The sequence below is a fragment of the Melospiza georgiana genome, chromosome 13 (assembly GCF_028018845.1).
Source record: "Melospiza georgiana isolate bMelGeo1 chromosome 13, bMelGeo1.pri, whole genome shotgun sequence".
Taxonomy (NCBI): Eukaryota; Metazoa; Chordata; class Aves; order Passeriformes; family Passerellidae; genus Melospiza; species Melospiza georgiana.
In genome coordinates this window covers 7,713,269-7,733,622 of record NC_080442.1, presented here as the reverse complement: position 1 = coordinate 7,733,622, position 20,354 = coordinate 7,713,269, and the positions used below count along the sequence as shown (strand labels likewise).

Genomic DNA, 20,354 nt, shown 5'->3' with positions numbered 1-20,354 from the left:
CAGGATGACAGCGAGGTGCGACCATCACCCAGGGCCAGACCAGATGTGAACCAGAAATTCTCTCCTCAAGTAGCTCCTTTCCAGGGCAACCTGCAGACAAAATTTCACACTGCTCTCCAAGCGTGGGCCTGTGTTCCCCAGGCACCAACACCTGCTCTGGGCCAGCTCCCTTCTTCCCTGCCTCCCAGGAAAGATGCTGAGCTCTCCAACTCTCACAGGGTAGAAGAGAAATACATAAAAATGTTTTTCCTAATTTTTCTGACTTGTATAACAGTTTACGAGCAATTTCTTTTGGAAAGATCTCTGTCTTGATGAGCAAACCTGCATAGTAGGAAGAGCAACTATAGTGGAGGTGGAATGTCACACTCATTTTGTGCATATGCATTTGAATGAAATGGTAAACACTTGTCTGAATCACCACCACTCAGATGTCATCTTCTTCTCTCTATTTTCAGCTTGAGGGGGAGGAGAGCTGCCAGAACAGAAACCCTGAAGTGATGAGCTCCAGCCAACTGCTCCCAGATTAATTATCCACCGGTGATCCCATGTTTAACACACTACTTATGGATATTTTTGCTAACAGCTCAACCCATCGCAATGTTAGACAAGTAAGAACTTTCCAGGGATTACATATTTGGGCTTTTCTTCTTTAAATACCTTGAGAGTATCCTTCTCCATATGTGTTTGAAGTAGTATGTGCTGTATCCTCTTTGCCAGTGCCTAAAACATTGCTAAGACCAGGAGAAGCTGTGTTCTGGTATGGTGTGTGACTGAGCATCACTAATGCACTTTCATCTTCCCACATCTCAGTTTCACACAAGATGCTCCTTCTTAGAGTGTTTCTCTCTTATTTCATTAGGAAAATGGCAATAGTAAATAATTGCTGTTATTGGTTGGTTTGAATTACTTCTGAGGTGGTTTTAATTTCAAATATTTTTGAGTACACAGATTTTCAATGTCCCAAAATCAGTCCACTGATTGGCTTCCAATGATCTTGAAAGTTTTGTCACTGGGAATTAATTACTGATAATACCAAACTACACTTAATAGCACACCATCCAAGAAATGTCCACATATCTTAAGGTCTGGCTGGCATAAACAGTAATCCCACAAGAAGGTGCTCCTAAAAACCAGGCTGACTGACAAGAATGTAGAGCTTTGTACATGCTGTAAAATGATATTTATTAATGATTAGAGTATTACCTCTGCCAAAAGCAAAGGGAAATGCAAATATCCTGCTATTATCATACAGCTACTGTTTTTGATAAAAGGTTAATCTCAGATAATTCATAACAGGTCTCCAGCAATTCCTTATTAATAAGCACTGAGATCTGTTATTTTGGTTTTTCAGAGACAGCCATTTTAGGCCCTTGTGTTAGTTTTGCTGTCCACAATTAATCCTTGTCAGAGCAGATTTTTGTTATGTTTTTGGTGCAAGAACCAAGAACCTTTGAGCAGGGCCTCTTAGACACAGGCACTTCATCATCATTCTCATCCATACATATGTAGCAGGAAAGATGGTTTTAATTTTTCAAAGCAATTTTAAATAGAATCAAGGAGATTTTTTTCCAGTCAGAATTAATCATTGCTTATACACAGCTTTTTAAACAACACATTTCAAAATGCCTCTTCTTGTCTCAGAGCAAGGAGGATTTGGGCATGATCCCTCTGGGAAATGATTATCATAGCCCTTGGAACAAGTGTCCTTTTGAAGTACTGATAGAGAGCAGGCAAATAGAACACTCAGGGATATTCTTGATAGGGGAAGGAGATGACCAGGTCTTTATCAGTTAATTTATAATGTAGGATAAGTTACAGTGCTGTGTTTTCCCATCCATACTAGAAACAAAAGAATATTTGGAAAAAGAGAGTCCTATAGCTCTCTAAAGTAAGTGTGTTGAGAAGTACTGATTTGAAGCCATAGGTAGGTTGGCTACCTGAGGAAGGCTGCAGGGACAGCTTCTCTTGAAGGACAGGTTCTCCCACTAGCTACCTCCTCCACAGAGTGCTTCAAAAACCTGAGCCTACAGATGGACTCAGCTCCAGCAGCAGGCAGGTAATGCCCTGTTCTGTTTAGTCATCACAAAAATGCACTACAACAAGTTAATAAGTGAACATAAGGCTATCAACTCCTGAAAAAACAGAAATGTATTTCCAGCTTCCCATGTATCTTCTTCTTCCTACCTTCACCACATATGAAGGCTTTAAAAGCACATTTAGCTTATTTGGTATAATATATATGCAACTTTAAAAACACTTCCATCAAAAAGTGTCTCCTTGTATGCATAGGTAGGTTAAAATGAAGCTCACAAGCTGCTGAGGCTCATTTCAGTCCTTGGGCCAATTTTTCAAGTACAATTTTAACATTTGACTCAAAACCCCCCTACACAAACAGCAGCCTCTGCTTTGGATCAGTAGATACTGCTAACATTGCTTGAACCAGCCTGAGATCCACTGCAATTTTATTCTAATAGGCATCATCTAATTAGGTAGTGTGGATAGGCAAAGTTCCAATGATACATAACTTACCATAATCCATATAAAAGCAGTTTATTTAAAAGGAAGCTGACAGCAGAGAAAAGATGAGCCACAGGGACAAAAATGGAGCCTTTTAATGATTTCAGAACTGAGGTATTACCAGATATAGAAAAAGGGTAGGCAGGCCCAGGAAGAAGAGACTCAGGAGGAGGCACGACAAAGCCATTGGAGAATAGATATGCAAATGTTCCAACACATTTCAAGTATTTACATCACTGGTAGGATATTTCCTACATATCCAAAGCACATGGCAGAAATGTTATAACCTATCACGAATTAGAATAATTCAGTTATGTATTCTGCATATCAGACAGTCTCTTATTTGGGGTATTTAAACACTGTAATCTGCAAGAAACAGCTGTCTTTTTAGCACTAAATGCTTTCTAAACAATTTTTCCATATCCTCAGTTCACTTCTGACTTAATCTGGCTTTCCTGAGTTTGTATGTCACCCCCTTCTCTTTTTTTAACAAGTTGGGTAAGAAGAACAAAAGAAACAAAGATTTGCAATTTCATCAGGCAATGTTAACTATGCAGTAGAAGGTGTTGGTTTGTTATAAAAGCAGTAACAAAGGCACTCAGATCCTGTGAAGTAATGCTTAAAATGCCATTTGCTGTGAGCACTACAAAGAGAGGACAGTACAGTCTCACAACCCTTCAGATCCCTCAGCTGTGCAGCACAGAATGGGCTCCAATCCACACACACATCTTGCCTATGGAAGGCCACCTTATTTGAGTTTTTACAGGATTTTCCTACCAGAAAACAACCTCTGCTCACTACTTCAAAGGTCAGTCAGAAAGGATGTTCACATGAGAACTTCCAGCTGCACTTTGAGATAAAAGGCAAGGACACCCAAGTGGCATCACTGCCAGCACTGAGTGGGAGCTGCCTGCAGCTCCTCTGTTATGGCTACCTGGCCAAGGTTTCCTGCAGCCAGAGACAAACACAGCACAGCACAAGGACAGCACAGCCCAGGCCTGGGCACACTCAGGTTAATTGTTAACTATTTTGTGGATCTCAACTCAGAAACATCTTAAGCATACAGTCAGGTCCCTGCTCCTTCCTTAAGTTTGGAATAACTTCCCAGGGTTGCTCCAATTTGTAAGCCTCACTATATATTTTTCTTCAATCTTGTCTCCTTATCCAATCTCAACTTGTACCATTTTTAAGAGAGGGAGGAGAGCAGCAAGATCCAAGGATTGGTTAACTCTAACTTCAGATGGAGCTTCTGTCTCTTGAGTCTAGAACAGTTTCCAAAGAGCCATTTATTCAGTGACCACGTAATAATGCAGGTCTGCTCTAGAGAAGAGATATCAGTTGCCAGAGACACTGTATGGACTACAGTAACCACTGCCTCACTTGGCACAGCAATCCCTAAGCCCAGAGGGGGAATTCTGTTTACTGGAATACCAGCTGCATTCACACATACAGACTGGTATTTCTGGAGATGTGAAAATATTTCAAAGCAATTGTTTTGGACTTCCTCTGGATGTCTTTATTAAGCACACAAGCATCTAATAATTTGAAATCTACATAGCTCATGACTTCAGCTCCAAGATTTCTACCTTCTTAAATCTTTCCTGTTAGGACATTTCCATTCAGAGATTTGTTTGTTTAAAAAGGATCTTTCGATCCTTTTTACCAACCATTAAGACAATTTCTTTCAAATTTACAGCTGAGAGGTTCCAATTAAAACCCATTATAACTTCAGGTGAATCAGCAATTTCTAAAGTAAGCTTCTATTATCTTCTACATTATATTCCATTTCATACCTTGGGAGCTTTTAATTTGTATTTTTATGACTGTGGAGCATAAAGGGTGTCTGTCAATTGTTCATTGAGAACTCTTTGTAAAGCATGTTTAGAATGCAGTGAGATATATTAATAGTATTTCCTCCCACAATATGTTAAAATTTGTATCTTTCTGATTCTATTTCATTTATGTTGTCTTATGTCTCTGTGACAATTCTTTTTCTTTGTTGATGAGCCTAAGGGATTTGTGCAAACATCAAATCTTGTCACCTGCCAGCTCATCTCAGCACCTCAATAGTCTGGGATGTAGTCTAAGTCTGAACAAGTGCCTTCTCTTTTGGCATGAAAACCTATTTATCCTCTCATTTTTCTGTAGCCAGTTCCTGCTCTGTGGCAATGCCTTTCCATCCTGTTCTCACAGACTGTGCTAGGCACACTCATGGGTTTACATGCCATTTTGCAATCCAAATCCAGGCCTCCATAGACCAAAGCACACATTTCCCCTTGGTGTCAGCAACTCAAGCCACACTAACACTACCTTGTAAGAGTGCCTTATGAATATTGAAAGCAGAACCAGGCAAGCACCCATACAGTGGATGGCAACAGCAGCAATGAATGTTGTATGTCACAACTGCAAGAGCTGGCACCAGGCATGAAACCAACACTTGGGCTGAGTCTGACCAAGGCACCCCAGCGAGGAAGATTCACCTTCACACTCAGCTTTACTGGGCTCAGCAATTGCAGCAAGGGTCAACTGGGCAGCTGTCATCTGTCATTGCACAAACTACAAAGTTCTGTATTTTAGGCCAGCCCTAAAGCACATTTTCCATATAAAGAAAACACTCCAGAAATAATTTTAATACAAAATGTTTTTATTGTTTTTGAAAACATTTAAAAAACAATTTTTGAGCACTTTCAATAAAAAAAATAACTGAAATGCTACTGCAATATTCAACTACTGTAGTTTCAGCAGTACAACAGACAACAAAACACTGGGGAAGAGGGGAGAAACTGGATTTCCTGCACTAAATGAAAATGTGGAACAGGGATTTTTCTTTCCTTATGGTGCAGTAAATAAAGCACAGTATAGTACAAGACTATTATATGATCCTCAGATGCACTGCACAAGAAACGCTTTCCTTCTTTTCAGTTCGGAAGTCAGTGCTTATTGCAATTATTTGCAAATTATTTACTTCATGAATTCTTATCATGATAAAATGATGCAAAAATGTATTTCAACACCAGAACAATAAAAAATAATCCAAGAAAGGAACATATTCAACAATAACTAAGCTGAATTAGTTAACATAAAAAAGTAAATAACTTGTGAATAACTATGCTCACCTGGTTAACACTGAACCAGCTTCAATACAGCAAAAGAATAAAAAAAATAAAAGTGGTTACAGGAATATATCTAGTACTGTACAAGATTAAGTCATTAACACTCATGCACGTTTTGTGATCATGTATTAACATGGTGAAGCAAACTAAACTTAATTTTTCCTGCTGCAATATTCTCATGTAAGAGAATCAAAAATAGAAATATCTCATTGAGATCAATGCACATTGCTACATAAGACAATTTCACCTGTCACTTTTAATGACATTTTGCCTTTTAATAATGAAACACATTAAAAAGTTTTTTTTTTCGTTTTGCCTTTTTTTTAAATCTGTGGGCCGTATTTGTTGCATTTATCCTAAGGAATGTGCCTGCCACAGGTTCAACAGAATTTTAGTGCAATATTATGAACCCAGAAAGTTTGCTGGACTAACCAAGCAATCAAATTTAAAGTGTTTGCTGCAATACTGTACACAGGGTACAAATTCACTAGTTTGTATACTTTAGCAAAAACTGCTATCAAAATAATTTATTTCTTATGTTAGTAGGAAGCCAATAATGTAAACAAGGGGTCAGAACTGTCTCAAATTCAAAGTTTTGGAGTATCTGACAAAGACAGGCTTCCATTTGTTAGGATCACAGAATTTTCCTTTGGGTATTGCATACTTTGGTGTGCAGTAGTGCTCTGTCTCAATGTATCATAAAGAACTAACTAGCACTAAGTACAGGGACCTAACATTAATTATAACACCAACACACAAACATCTCTAGAATGATACATACCAATGTACAAAGCTGTGCCTGTGCCTTGGATTTTACTTCAAATAATTCTTATCAAATTTAATACTTTTAATTTTAAACATATATTTGCTTTAAACCCACTGATTATAGAATATTTCTGCTAATTAAATCACATGTTAGGCCCAATGTAATGCTTGCATTTAAAAGAGAATTTTAAACGCACTTTTAAAAACCTTTGGTGATGGCTGCATAATTTAGAATGCATCAACTTTAAATCTACTTTTGCTTTTGTGAGAAATCTTAAAAAATCTAGCAGTTAGGCTAAACCTTCCTTCCCCCAGGCTCCCCTCAGTGTCAGTGTCTGAGACCCGAGGTGAGGCCAGCCCACCGTGGGACACGGGCTGCTGCAGCTGCCACTGAGTCACAGCATCACACGAGAGCTGAGCTGGAAGGACCCTCCCCCTCCATCAAAGCAGGTTTCACCTATTCACAGTAGTGCTGGCACTTCACACAGGGTCAGGAACAGAAACAAAAAGGTGCTGAGTGTCTCCCAGACCCATCCTCCTACCAGGGTGAGGGGATGTTCAACACATCCTCTCAGAAGGCCGTGGGCAAGTACAGAATTCAAGCCCTGCCTTCAGCAACTTCAGTCTACAAGAAAAATGGTTCAAGTTTTACTGACACACACCTGGCAGGACAACAAGCAGAAAGTTACTATGCAGCTTTTAGTCTCCTCCCTATCACTTTGGAAGAGTCACTTGGTCTTAAAGCAAATCAACATCCTTGTGCTTCAAGGAGGGATCAGAACTCCCCAGGTTTGCTCCTGATGAAGTGGCAAAACTTCTGATGCAAGCACAGTGAAATCAGGCCCCCACAAGGTGCTATAACTTGGCACACCTGTTTGTCCTTCCAGAAGCCATAAACTGGTGATGAACTGGGGCAAGGGCAAGAGAAGCCATGATATACCAGCACCTCCAGTGCCAATGCAGCAGCACAAGTTGAATCAGCATTGCCAAAAAAACTGACCAGTACTGGGATCTCAAGTCATTTACAAAAACTGAAGAAATAGAAGACCACCAAGTCACTTAAAGAAAAACACTAATCACATGAAAAATCTGAGCATCTTCCCCTTAGAGAAATCTTGGGGGGGGGGGGTTTACTGAACCTCCCCCTTTGTAAATTTATGACCACTCATCAAAGAAATGCAAAAGAAGAAAACTTTTCCTGCTCTATTTTCTGCTTTGTGTCAGGTCACAGGAAAAGTAATCCATTTTATACTAGGCTTAAGGGATAGTATTGTAGCATACTCAGTGCACTACTTCTTTTGTAAAAATCTGCCTCTGCAAGTCCTCTTTCTAGTATCAAGGCATAGCTGGGTAAATACCTCTCCCTTTTGACCATTAGAGATCCAGGTATGCCATGCTGATAAAATAAAAGGTCTTTTTGGTTTGAGTGAACCAGTGAGACAGGAGTCTAATTCTCATTTTCCAGAGGGGCAGCATTTTTTTCCTTAAAAAAAATCAAAAAACAGATTCATCAACCTTGTCAAATCACTTTTGAAAACTGAATTCAGGCTTCTAAAACAGTAAGTACTTTCAAAAGAAGTTTTACCAAAAGAATGATCAAATGTCTTACTGTTTATCTTTAAAGTGCCTGGCAGTATTATGGCTCTATATGAAATATTTTTAGATTAACCACATTTTCCAATATTTTAATAATCTTTTGTTTGAGAGAAAGAGGGGGAGCAAGAAAGACAGAAAGGCTCAACCTACTGAAATAGAAAAAAAATACCATCTTCCTATGCCCTCTACTAGGTTAGGAAAGAGCAAACTTAAAAAAAGGAGCTTTTAGAAACAGTATTTTAATGAGCTCCAGCAGCTCTCTATTAAAAAAAAAGGAAAAAAAGAGGGAAAATATCATGTTCCTTCTCTAGCATTGATACACAGTCCCTATCACTTTAATATATGGGGGTTATCCCTAGATTAAACTCAGTGCTCAAAATCTTTTTGCATTAATTTTACCTAATATAAAAACATTGACATGAGAACTAAAATATCAAGTATGTAATGAATATTAATGGATAAAATAACTACATAGATTTATTTCTCTTAAATAAAAAAATTTAGTGCATCTTTCCTTGATCATTCCTGTTAGCTTTTCCCATCTCTGTGTTTTACTGGAGATGCCAATGGCACCAGTGCTACAGAGATTTCCCCAGGTTCACCATCGAGTGCTCCAGACAGCTACACAATGATCAGGCATCTGCATGTCACCTGGTCCACTTGTACCCACTCCCCACCACATTACCTACCTGCAGGCACCCTGCATTTCAAACCTGGATGACAAAGGTCAGTAAAGATCACCTACTAAGAAGTAACAACCAATACAAAGTACGGAAAGCCTACAAACAAGCTTGAATTAAAACCCTCCCAAAGCATCAACCATAGCTGTCATCACTGGCTGCCATTAACCACTTCTTTATTTGCTAAAACAAGAAATGTTGAATGGGAAACACTCCAAAATTCAAATTTTAATACTGGCTCTTTGATAGCCCATCACCTTCAGAGATTTGTTTCAAATTTGTAAGACTGCCTTTTCCTTACTGAAGAATGAGCAACAGGTACAGCAAACTTTTTTTAAAAATGCCACAATACATAGCAAGTGTTTCTGCTGCGGGAGGCACTTCCATTAAGACAAATACAATACGTCTGTCTTTTAGATACAGTGTGCTACATACATATTATAAAACAAGATTAACCCAACATTTCAACAGCAGGATGATCCTTACTCTCCATCCACTCAAAACCTGATGCAGTCATTGAGTTAATGGATTCATTGCAGATTTGTTGAAACAAGGGGTCATTTTTTAATTCCTCCAGTGTAGCATCATCATCTTGTCCCTGCTGACGACCTGGATCAAACAGTAGATTTGTGTCTAAAGTGTTCAGATCGTTAATGCTGCCTGAGAGCTCGGAAGACAACCTGATGTCGCTGGGAAAGACAGATGCAACGTTATTGAGATCTGATGCCACCTGATTCACCAGCTGCTGGTTTGTTGGCAGACTGTCCTCCCCCAAAAGGTCTTTTACAGTGCTGCTAAAATCTAATTGCTGCTCTCCGATGTCTGATTGTGCTTGGTTATCTCCAGAAGGAAAACTGATCTGATCGGTGCTGCTATTTTTTGTGAGGTAATTTGGTGTTTGGAATTCATAAACTGAAGTGCTGGAATTGATCATACTTTGTGGGTTGGCACTAGGAAAAGCACTGGATGTCTCCAAAATCTGAGTGAGATTCATCCTGGCTGTGTAATTTGAGGGCATGTTGTTCATTCCCAAACCTCTCACTGCATCATCACTATCAGAATCAAGTTTGTTTAACAACACACTGGTTATTTTTTTAGTGTTTGTTTGTTTCTGAAGAGACGGGAAGGCCGTCTGCATCATCACAGTCAACGGGACTGACTGGCTTCTCTGTGCTATGTTATTGGCACTGGTGTCTGCATGGATATTAGCAAATACATTGTGAACTTCGGGAGTCACCGGACTTCCAAAAGGTGTCACATTAGAACGTGGTATATTTGACACAGGGTAAACAGTGCTTCCACTGAGATTACGCTGGCGATGGACAGCGGGGCTCACGCTCCGGCATCTCAGACTGTTGTTGAGAGATGAACCAGTTCCTTTGTTGTCCAAAGGAGCAGGAACAGCAAAGCCCTCCTGCTTGGTAGTGCTACTGACAGGGGCTGCCTGGTGCTGCACAGGTGAAACAGGAGTCACGCGACCGAAGTGAGTGTCGTGGTGGCGTGGCTGAGACTGGTACGACTGGCCGGGAACTGCAAAAGCGTGAGGTTTCCTGAAGCGATCTTCCACCAGCTCCTGGTAGCTTGTGAGGATGCCATGGTTGGCAACCGAGGAATTGCCAACCCCACTGTAGCCGTTGTTCATCCACTCCAGCTTGGTTTTGTCAGGATGGGTAGCCATAGGCCGCTGCATTGGCTTCACAGGGCTACTTGATATGATGCTGGCATCGTGGTAAGCCATGCTAGAGCTGATGGGAGTAAATGCAAACGGGTTTCGGCATTCCACAGGACTCGGAGGGACACTGCTGCTGCAGTTGGAATGGGGTGTGCCAATGGGCGTGTGCCGGCTGCTTCCGAGGGCACTGTCTACGGGCGTCGTCTGAGCCAGCCTTGAACAAGGGCTCTCTCGAGACATGTTCTGAGACCCAGCAATCATTTCGGAGGTGGGTGTTGGAGTCGGGGTGGGAGTGGGAGTTGGGGTGGGAGTGGGGGTGGGAGTGTGAATTGGAGTGCTGTTGTTATGGATCGAATGGTAAAAGTGCGTGCTGCTTGGATGAGATGATACGGGAGCTCCTTGAGCTGCAGCCTGACTCTGAAGCGCCATTCCTAGACAACCACTATAAGGATGGGAATTGTTCATGGACATTTGCTCCTCCATGAGCACCAGCTCCTCCACAATGCTGTCCTGGGTAAGGTCGTCATCAAATGAAAAGAAGTTTTCATTTGACTGAGGGACTGTATGCTCAAACTCTTTCAGCTCAGACTGCAGAGGTAACTGATTTGAAGACTGTGCTTGTATTTGATCCAAGGAGTCCTGGATCTGGCTCTGTAACTGCTGGCTGTACACATCCTGCTGCATACCTTCACAGTGCACCGGCTCCCACGCCGACTCCTGTAAGTTACTAGAGCCAGAGTGCCCAGCAATACTCATAACACTGATATCTTGCTGCTGATCACAATTTACAGATGCAAAATCAGAGGTTTTGGTGATATGGTGCCATGTATTTGGGTTAAAGCTGCCATCAGATTTTGAATCATTTTCTATGATAAACAAGTTTCCTTCCAATTTTACTTTTATATCTGGAGATGATGCTGATGCAAGCTGCTGTTCTAAAGCAGGATCACAGGTATTTAAATTGGTGCTCAAAGAAAGGTCTGTTGCTAAGTTTGCAGCAGCTGTAGGAGGTACAGGTACTGTCACAGGTACCTTGATGGGAACTTGAGCAAGCGTTGCTGTGTTGTCACTGTTAGCTATTGATCCAACCTTCAGAGCCTTCTTAACATTGTTCGCTTTTTGACCCTCCACGGCATTGCCAGTTGCAAACTGCTCCACTAGTGGTTTCTTTACAGGTGGTAACTGGGAATCCTGAAGTGTGGAAGGTTGTCTCTTTCTCGGACTTTTAGTGCATGTTTTGTCTTTAATCATAGACTCACCAGTAGGAGGTGAATTGATGCTGGTGCTGGACAAGTTTTGACTGGCAACTGTGAGCTTAAGAGTGCTTTGATTATTGCCTGCTGAAGAAACTGGTGTGATTTCATCAGACTGTGTCTTATATTTGGTCCCTGCTTCTTCAGCTTCCTGATCACAGCCCTTACCTGGTTTTAGCTCCATGACATCATCCGTTGAAACCTTCAAGGCTGCAACCTCAAAATTAATTAGCTGTGCAGGAGGCAGGTCAGGGGTTGCCTTTATGGATTTAGACACATCAGAACTCTCTTGGCCCTGTGCAGAGTTCTCATCCAGCAATGCTTCTGGTTCTGTTTTGATCTTGACTGCAGGTGTAGCTGCAGCAGTGCTAGGCTTGGATCCTGGAGACTGAAGTGAAACAACAGATCCATTTTTAATCTGTGGACCAGTCCTCCCTTCTTCCACTGCTCCTGCACTAGTGCTAACCGAAGGCGTCTGTTTGACGGGCACACTGCTGCTGCTCGGGGCGAGAGATATTGCTGTCATTTTTACCACGTTTAAGGAATTCACGTGTGGAGCTGGCACAACAGTCTTGATTGGGCTACTGGTAAATAGCACCGTGGTGGGAGAGCGGATGGTGAGAGCACTGGTGTTTGCTGGCTTGGGCAAGATCTGTGGGTAGCGATGCCGGGCAGAGCGGTCACCAACGGGGCTAGCGGGAACGTTCTGGGGAGTCTTTGGTGGCTGCTTGACTGATTGCATGTGCTGAGTGACCACCTGAACGTTGAGCGGCAGGACCTTGCTGTCAGACGATCCCATAGGACTTGGAGAAGTCACCAACTGCCTGGTTCTTGGCACCTGTAAAGAGAGAAAAAGTGTGGTAACAAAGCCAGAGGTCCCCAAGCCCACACATGACCTCAGCCCCAAGCACTTCAAAAGTGAAAGACAATATAGCTCAATACACCAAAGCTAGTGAATATCAGTTTGAAACAAAATAAGCTCTTCTACTTGTCCAAGACAATTTCTATTTCCCTGCCTAAGGATTGGTAGACAGACATGTGCCTCCTACTTTTAAGGCATGAGGCACTGGTGTATACACTAGTCTGCTCTTCTGCAAATGAAAGGGTCATTCTCATACAATCCTTCACCACCTGGGACAAAAAGATTGACATACAAAGGTAAAGAGGAGAGGATGTGTTCAAAATACTGCTCATTGTTAACATTTCAAAATTGAGTTAAATACAAACTCACTATCAGGCAGAAAAACTGGCTTACCTATCAAAACGAACAGCACAGCGAACATCTTAACACCAAATAACGTTCCTGTACTCCCTAGCCCAATTTTATAAGGCTGAAAGACAAAAATGTTCTGTACTACAGACATTCATTTAAAATAAAATTGTACCTGTCACTAAATGCACTGGGCCAATGAAAAGCAATTTAGATTCCATATTAGAGCCTCAGTGACCCACACAACTGGTGTCAGCTCTCTCATCTGGTAAAACTTCATGTCAAGGCTCACTTTAGTGACTTCAAAGATTAACTTGGCCTATGTTACAGGATGAGAATTCTGCTGCCTCTGTATCAACCCTGTAACTAACGTGCTATAACACAACACAGACAGAAAAGCATCAAGGCACTCCAGCCTTTGAATGGAAACTGTTCTAATCCACTGACACCCCTGCTTGGTTACTGGCAATGAACAACCTTTCATAGGGTGGATTCTCTAGAGAATTGCTGGAGTGCATTACCGGTATGGGGCTGGGGACAGCAGCCACAACAATGCCAATAGGTGGAGGGGACAGGATGGCAGGACTCCCGTTAGATATACTGGTGACACCGTTGGTGGCAGCGCCTTCTGTTTTCTTTACTGGAGACTCTCCTGGCAAAGGAGACTGCAGTTTCTGTTCTTGCTGCTTCTTCTGGATCTTACGCTGCAGCTGCTGCTTAGCATCAACAGGAGATGGCAGAGTTTTCACTTGGGGTTGAAAAGAATTACTTTCAGCAGTAGGTATAAAAGCTGAGGGCTGGGGGATCCCTTTTATTCCTGAAAACAAAAGGAGGAGAACGAATTACAACCAAACATACCCTGTCTGCTGTGGTGCCACTTCTACATCTAACAGAGAACATCTGGCAGGCATCTCCAAAACCATTCTGGGAACACCTCCTCCATGAGCTGCTCCCATCCACTTCATGTTTCAATCTATTCAGCTTCAGTTTATTCCCACATTTGTGACAAAATCTCTGTCTTTTGGAAAGCTGGGCATTAGCTGCTAAAACACTCCATACGGGCCTCTTGTTTCTAATAATGTGAAATGGCACCTTGTGTGTCAGCACAATCTCAGCCCGGTGCTCTTCACTGAACTGGCACCAGAGGGCGGTGGGCACGCTTCAGATGAGCCTTTAAAATCAGCACCTGCCGTGGTTTTGTTACCTGCTCTAAGGCAGCTTTGAATGAAAAATGCTTCCAGAAAGCTGCAGGTCTGTGTCACAGGGGAGCATTTTTGAGGATGTGACATTATCTAACGGCCAAGGCATTAAATACAGTGCATCTAATACCAGAATGGATCCAAACCTCTGTGTGATCAGGGATAATGGGGGAAAACTGCAAAAGGACAAGTGTTCAGGGGAAAAAAAAGAAAAAAAGAAGAAAAAACTCAAAAAACAATAGAAATTAGAATGGGAGAGCATTTTTTCCTGGAGAAATTACTTTACTGGTTACAAAGCAGGCAAGTGCTGCTTTCATGGAGAAAACAGACTTGGTGTCCTCTGTGCAGCTAGCACTAATTTCCCTTACAAAATCACATCATATTTATGATCTTCTGTTTATTAACAGTCAAGAGGATTAGCATGCTCTTTAGGGACCAAATAACCTTGCTGAATTACCCCTTCAGAAATGGTTTAACATTGTTCCATTTACACTTTGAGGTTACAGAGTTTTAAAATTACTCCTAATTATAAATTAATCAACACTATCTTACTACATTACTCGTTTTACTGATGCAAATTTTACAATACTAAACCCAAGTTTTTGGTTTTGTTGGCCAGCATATGATTTGGAACTGTGATCTGAAGCCCACTGTCTCAGCAGCATTCTGCATGTACCACGAGTGGTTGAATGTCACAACATGTCTGCACTTCCACAGTTTCTTCTTCACAGAGCAGTGAAATCCCCAAATATATTGCAACTACTGGCACACAATTATTCTATATGGGCAAGTAATATTGATAAGGAAAAAACCCTCAAACTTTTCTTTGAGAGTAAAAATTGTTTTTTTCTCAGTTAATGCACAGAAACACTGTAGATCCCTGCAAGAGGAATGGAATTATTTTTGTCATCCTAGGAAGAATCTCTTCTAAAATGACCATCCAAGCCATAGAGGCATGCACTGGAGGTAACTGCCCTTTTCCTTGAAGGAAGCCACCTTCCTTGAAGGAAGTGAGGAGGGGAAGCTCTGTGAGTGGAAGAGCTGTCCATACACTGAGTGTCCCTTCCAGCAGCATGGCAGGCAGGACCAATGCAGCCAAGGTGTTAGGTCACAATGGAGCACACAAGCAGCAAATGCCACCTGTGAGGTCCAAGCTGGAACAAAGGAAAGAGAGCTAGAAGGAAAAAGAACATGATCCAGAAGGGGATCACCTGAACACTTGACATTTAAAACTGTCTCAAGAGGTTGGTCTTGATCTGAAGACTATTTAGCTTGATAGGCCTAGTCAAGTCTGGGGCCATGTTGTGCACCTGCATTTCCCTTCTCATCCTTCATTTTTGTAATTTACTTAATTCACAGTCACCAAAACACACTAAATGATTAAGTGACTGATTTTGAGCATGCAGAAGGAAACAAACCACACCAAAAAAACTGCTCTTGACAGAAAACTGTTTCCAAACTAGGGCAAGTTAGCAGACAGAAACACAGCTACACCAGCAGTCTATCTACAAACTAGCACTGTAGCAGCACAAAACTCCTGTTCCAGCCAAGTATGTGAGTTCAGCACAATTACTCACACACCCTGAAGTGCTTTAGAAGACCAGGATCCTCACCAGAGGAATGGGAGGATCACCACCTAAACCTGAGACCAATGCTGATTTTCAGATCTTTACTCAGACTACTAGCAAGAACAGTAATTTTCAGCAATGTGACTAAAATCACAATAAATGAATGCTGAATGCTCAGAGTCAGTGGTAAAGTTTGCCCTGAAGAGTAGAGAAGTGCTTTCTCAAACCAAGCTGTTACTACTGTCTGCAGGAAGATTCCCCCATTTCACCATTCAGCATTATCTCATTACCTGCTGGTGCCCCTGCCATTACAGTTAAAGCTGCCATGGACTTGGTACCAATATAGTGACTTTTGACAAGGAAACGAGCCAGTTCCAGCACTGTGTCAAAGGGCTGGCTCAGCACTTTCTGGGCCCATTCACAAACGAGGCGGCAGGCTGCAGACACGACCTCCTCGTCGGCACTCTGCAGCTGCCCCGACGGCTCTGCTCCATCCAACTAAACCAAACAAACACAGGAGCAAAGGTTACTTACATTAACAAGGGTCATTAAGGCATGAAAACAAAAATAGAAAGCAAATTATTGTCCGAATCACACTAGAAGTTGGAGTAGTATGTTCATAGTTTTACATGAAATTATGAGAATGAGATCACATCATCAGTATCTTTCAAAATTAAATGTCTTAACAATAATCTGTGGGTTGTTCCCAAAGGCATTATATAGAATTGACATTTCTGGAAGAAAATCACAGACAGAATCCTAATATTTGGAGCACCAACAATTCATTTCCCCTGTATTCAGGGTCTTGTCAATTCAGTAGTCACTATTACCCAGGAACTGCTTCTTTCATTGGGGGTATCTCTTCCCTAGCACTGACTTAAAAAAATACAGTAAAAGCAAAACAGAATCAGAGTTTAAAATATGTATATGGTGGATAGGAACACTGTAGATGTCTACCTCACCTCCTAAATTAGTTTAAGAGTATTGCAATTCATCATGAACTTTACAGAATAAAAATTAAACAACGATTCAAAAATAATAAGAATCAAAGAATATAAAAATCATAAAGAAAATCTTAAAAGCTGCATAGACCTTGACTGTTTTGAAAAGTTCTGACAGAAAAACAGCATAATAAATGCTAACTTGCAGAAATATATATGAATAAGCAAATATATAGCATACCCCATCTCCAGTTTTATGAAAGTCAAGGTTGGGCAGTGTTGGCATATGCACAAAAGCCTTCTTCCTCAGTCCACTGTAGCAATATGTGAGCAACAATTAAGGTCTACATTGTCTGCTTGTTAGCTGGGGGATGGGGTAGAAGAGCAGTAATTCCTCTGATAACCCTCAGAAGCTTCAACAGCAAACTCAACACAGAACTAAGAATTCCTGTCATTAGCATGATCTCCCCACCAGTCAGAATCAAAAGTCCATCCATGGCTGCATTCTTGGCCAGGTCATTGGGTTTCTCAATCCATGCAGAGATGCTGGGTATGATTAATTTCACTTGATGACTTAGAACAAGCAAAGAACCATTCCAGGCAGCTTCAGTAAGCTACTCAATATTCAAATAATTAACATAAATTTTGACTAAACTCTCTTTCTAAAACAAGATGGAAGATTTAATTAAAAAAAGAAAAAAAGTTAATCACTATTAAAAAAATGCATTCTTGAAATTAGATTCTACTTTGTTTCCTTCTCCTGAAGGACTTCCTCAAACTGAAGTTTCCCAGGACAAGATAAAGTGCCCAATGAGTGCATTTCTTCCTAAGATTTCACACTATTTTTGAGGCACTCTCTCCTCATCCATGATAATTTTTCTTTGAAAATATAAAGACCCAGACTTTTTCTTACACCGATCTCATCAAATCGGTACACAAAAATATGCTCCATTTATTATCTGTACTCACTTGTTTATAGGTCTAAAAATCAAATCAGCCTTTTTTTTTCCTCTCCACAGCATCAGTCTGGGAGTTCACACACAGTGTCTTTTCTCCATGACACACAAATCCTTTCCAGGATCACTAGTTTTTCACATTCTGTAAACATGTCTGGATTCTTTCCTAGGCCATGTAGTTTGCAATTGCTTGCATTAACCTGAATGGAGCATAATTACAGTAAAAGAAACCTAAGGAGCCTGGGAATTATGGTAGGTGTGAGACAAGGTCACATTTTAATCATTCTGAATTAGAAACATTGGAAATAGAACTTAAAGAGATCCCCTGGGTCAAGCTACAATTACATGAGCTCTTCCTTAACACTTCTCTAGCTCTATCCAAACATGAGCACTAAGTTTCAGATTTCACTGCTAGATAATCCAACATTGTATTTTATGAAACAGTTTAACTGATACAAAACTTCTCCATTCACTACAGCATGGAAGGTTTTTCCCCTCAATGGAAGACAAGCTATTCTGGGCTGCCTGCTAGCATTTAATTCTCTAAGTGCATGCTTCAAGTGAGACCTGGCAAAGGCCAGTATCACAGCACATCCATATCATTACTGTTACTTCTTTTGAGTGGGTTTTAATTAGGGCCTCAATGCCTTTTAACCTTTTCATGCTCTCCCTCCCCCACTTACTGCAGGGGCTTTGCCCACCCAGCACGTCAGGATGCAGCAAGAGCCAGCCCTGGGGAATGCAGCAGGTAGGACATTGTTTCATCACGGCCTCTAAGGGCTCTCATGGGAAGATACAATTCTCAGCACAAAAAAAGAAAAAATTCTGACTGATGAAAAAACTGGTTAGAAAATCACTAACAGTTTTGGTTCCTTTATTCCAGTATCTCTCTTTGCACTAAATCATAAAATTTTTTGATGCCTTGCTGCTGTGACAACTGAGTGTCAGAACCTAAATTTAAATACTTGTTTCCAAAGTTATATCTTGCAACCTAACACTACTGCAACTAATAATTTTAAAGAACGCTGGAAAAGTGTCGGCATTTTTTATTCAACATTACTTCTACATTTAGCTGGTAGTTAAGCCACAACGACAGATGTTCTCCAGGCAAGAGCAGAACAAGTTACTGAGAAGCATTCTAGCAAAGGATATTTTGATTTGCCTCTTGTGCCTAGACGACGGGCCTTCATATTTGGAAAGACATTTTTCATGATCTTTCCAAAGTCAGCAGCACTTAATGGGTGGTAGCCAAGATTGTCACAATAGCTCCTGCAACAAAGAGAAAGAAAGCGTGAATGGAATCGTAGTTAATGCAAGAGGCCAGCCTACATGCTAGACTCCAAAGGTTTTCAAAAGAAAACACTTATCCTCGTCCATATTTAGAACCACATTTAACATTAATGAAGCTATCCACAACGAATTGAATGCATTAAAAATGTATAAACAGAGCTATTAATATCATAGTTTTTGCCTTGTTCTCTACTGAGTTCAAAGACAAGTCATGTGGAGACATAACAAGCAGTGGCACTATCTAGAGCACAGCTGAGATTTACTCCACGTCTCAGTCTGAAGCATATGTTTCAATTCACATATTTCAGGACATAATAAAGCAGAGTCCCTGTTCTAGCCAGAAGCACAGCTTGAGTGTGGTAAGGCCTGCAGGAATATTTGAAAAGCAGTAGGTAAGAGATATGTCAGTGTCCAGAAAAGATTTTGCATATACAACTTCTATTTAATAGACCTCAACAGAAGTGAACTTAAAAAGATGCCTTCCCAGGGACCCAACTTTATAGGTGTAACATAAGCACATATTGAGGACTCAGTCCTCCTACCACTGTGGCTCTATTGAACTATGAGAGCTGCTTGATTATAGACAACCCTATTTAACAGTCCTAAATTAACAGAGATTCCAACTGCTGCAAATGAGGATCATCATGCAGCTCAGTATACAACCTGATGATATAAGGGAATAAAGAAACAAAATGTAATTATTTTGCCATCTTTACTTGTTCTACTAAAATGGGCACTGTTACTGGTCTTCAGTTCTCAAAAACAGCAAAAGGATTTCTGTTTCGGCATATGTGACATTTAAAAAATACGTTCTTGAGAACAAGAACTGTTGATTTTGCTGCAAAAGATGAATGTTCTGGAAAATCAGAAACATAAAGCAAAGGAGGAAACCAGGACCTGCTCTGGAAGTGAGTAAGGCTGCACGAAGACAGCAACTCCCTGCACTGTTGCACAAATGTGCTGTGGCCTAAAATGCACCAGTATAAAACCTTACCAGTGAGATTGCCAACAGCCACAGCATCAACAGAAGATAGCAATGCCCTCCTTTCCCCTGAGAAGTCCTATCAGCAATACACAAAACCAACCTGCCTCCGAAAAGATGTATATGATCAGAGTGGTTACCAGCAAAAGTGCAGAGAACAATGACTTCCCATCCCACAGCTGCCTCTAATCAGGTACACACACACAAACCAACCCCAGAGAGTCAGGCAGATGCAAAGCAAAAGCAGCAGTCTGAAACAGATGCTCCACCCCCAGCATCACCCCCAGCCCATCCAGGTGGGCCAGTCAAAATGTCTTCTCTTCAAGCTGTAGCTCTGTAGAAAGCTTTATGTATTTCTTGAGATACTTCCTCTACCTTTACTTTCTCAGTAAAAATATTGGTTACTACAGAGCAAGTATCTGCTGCTTTTACCCTGGCTGTATGTTGGTATCCTCCACTTGGAGAGCATCACCACAGATTTAAAGATTTTCATGAAGACAAACAGCAACATTTACACTCTTACGTGCTGACACTCCCCTGCAGAGCCGCCCCACCACACTCAAACCAGGAGACAATGCCTACAACTGGTACACAGGCATCAGTCTAGTTTCT

The 20,354-nt window shown here is 41.2% G+C and overlaps 1 protein-coding gene across 1 annotated transcript in view; it reads right to left on the bottom strand.

Annotated features, from left to right (window-relative positions):
* Window positions 1-5,140: 5,140 nt before the first annotated feature.
* Window positions 5,141-20,354, bottom strand: part of RFX7 (regulatory factor X7) — a 48,911-nt gene continuing 33,697 nt past the window's right edge. The window contains exons 5-9 of the mRNA XM_058033863.1: window positions 18,623-18,739; window positions 16,756-16,840; window positions 15,864-16,071; window positions 13,328-13,623; window positions 5,141-12,434 (exon numbers count right to left, since the gene is read on the bottom strand). Coding sequence (XP_057889846.1) covers window positions 9,123-12,434; window positions 13,328-13,623; window positions 15,864-16,071; window positions 16,756-16,840; window positions 18,623-18,739 — 4,018 coding nt within the window. The 3' untranslated portion in view covers window positions 5,141-9,122. The remainder of the gene's footprint in view (window positions 12,435-13,327; window positions 13,624-15,863; window positions 16,072-16,755; window positions 16,841-18,622; window positions 18,740-20,354) is intronic.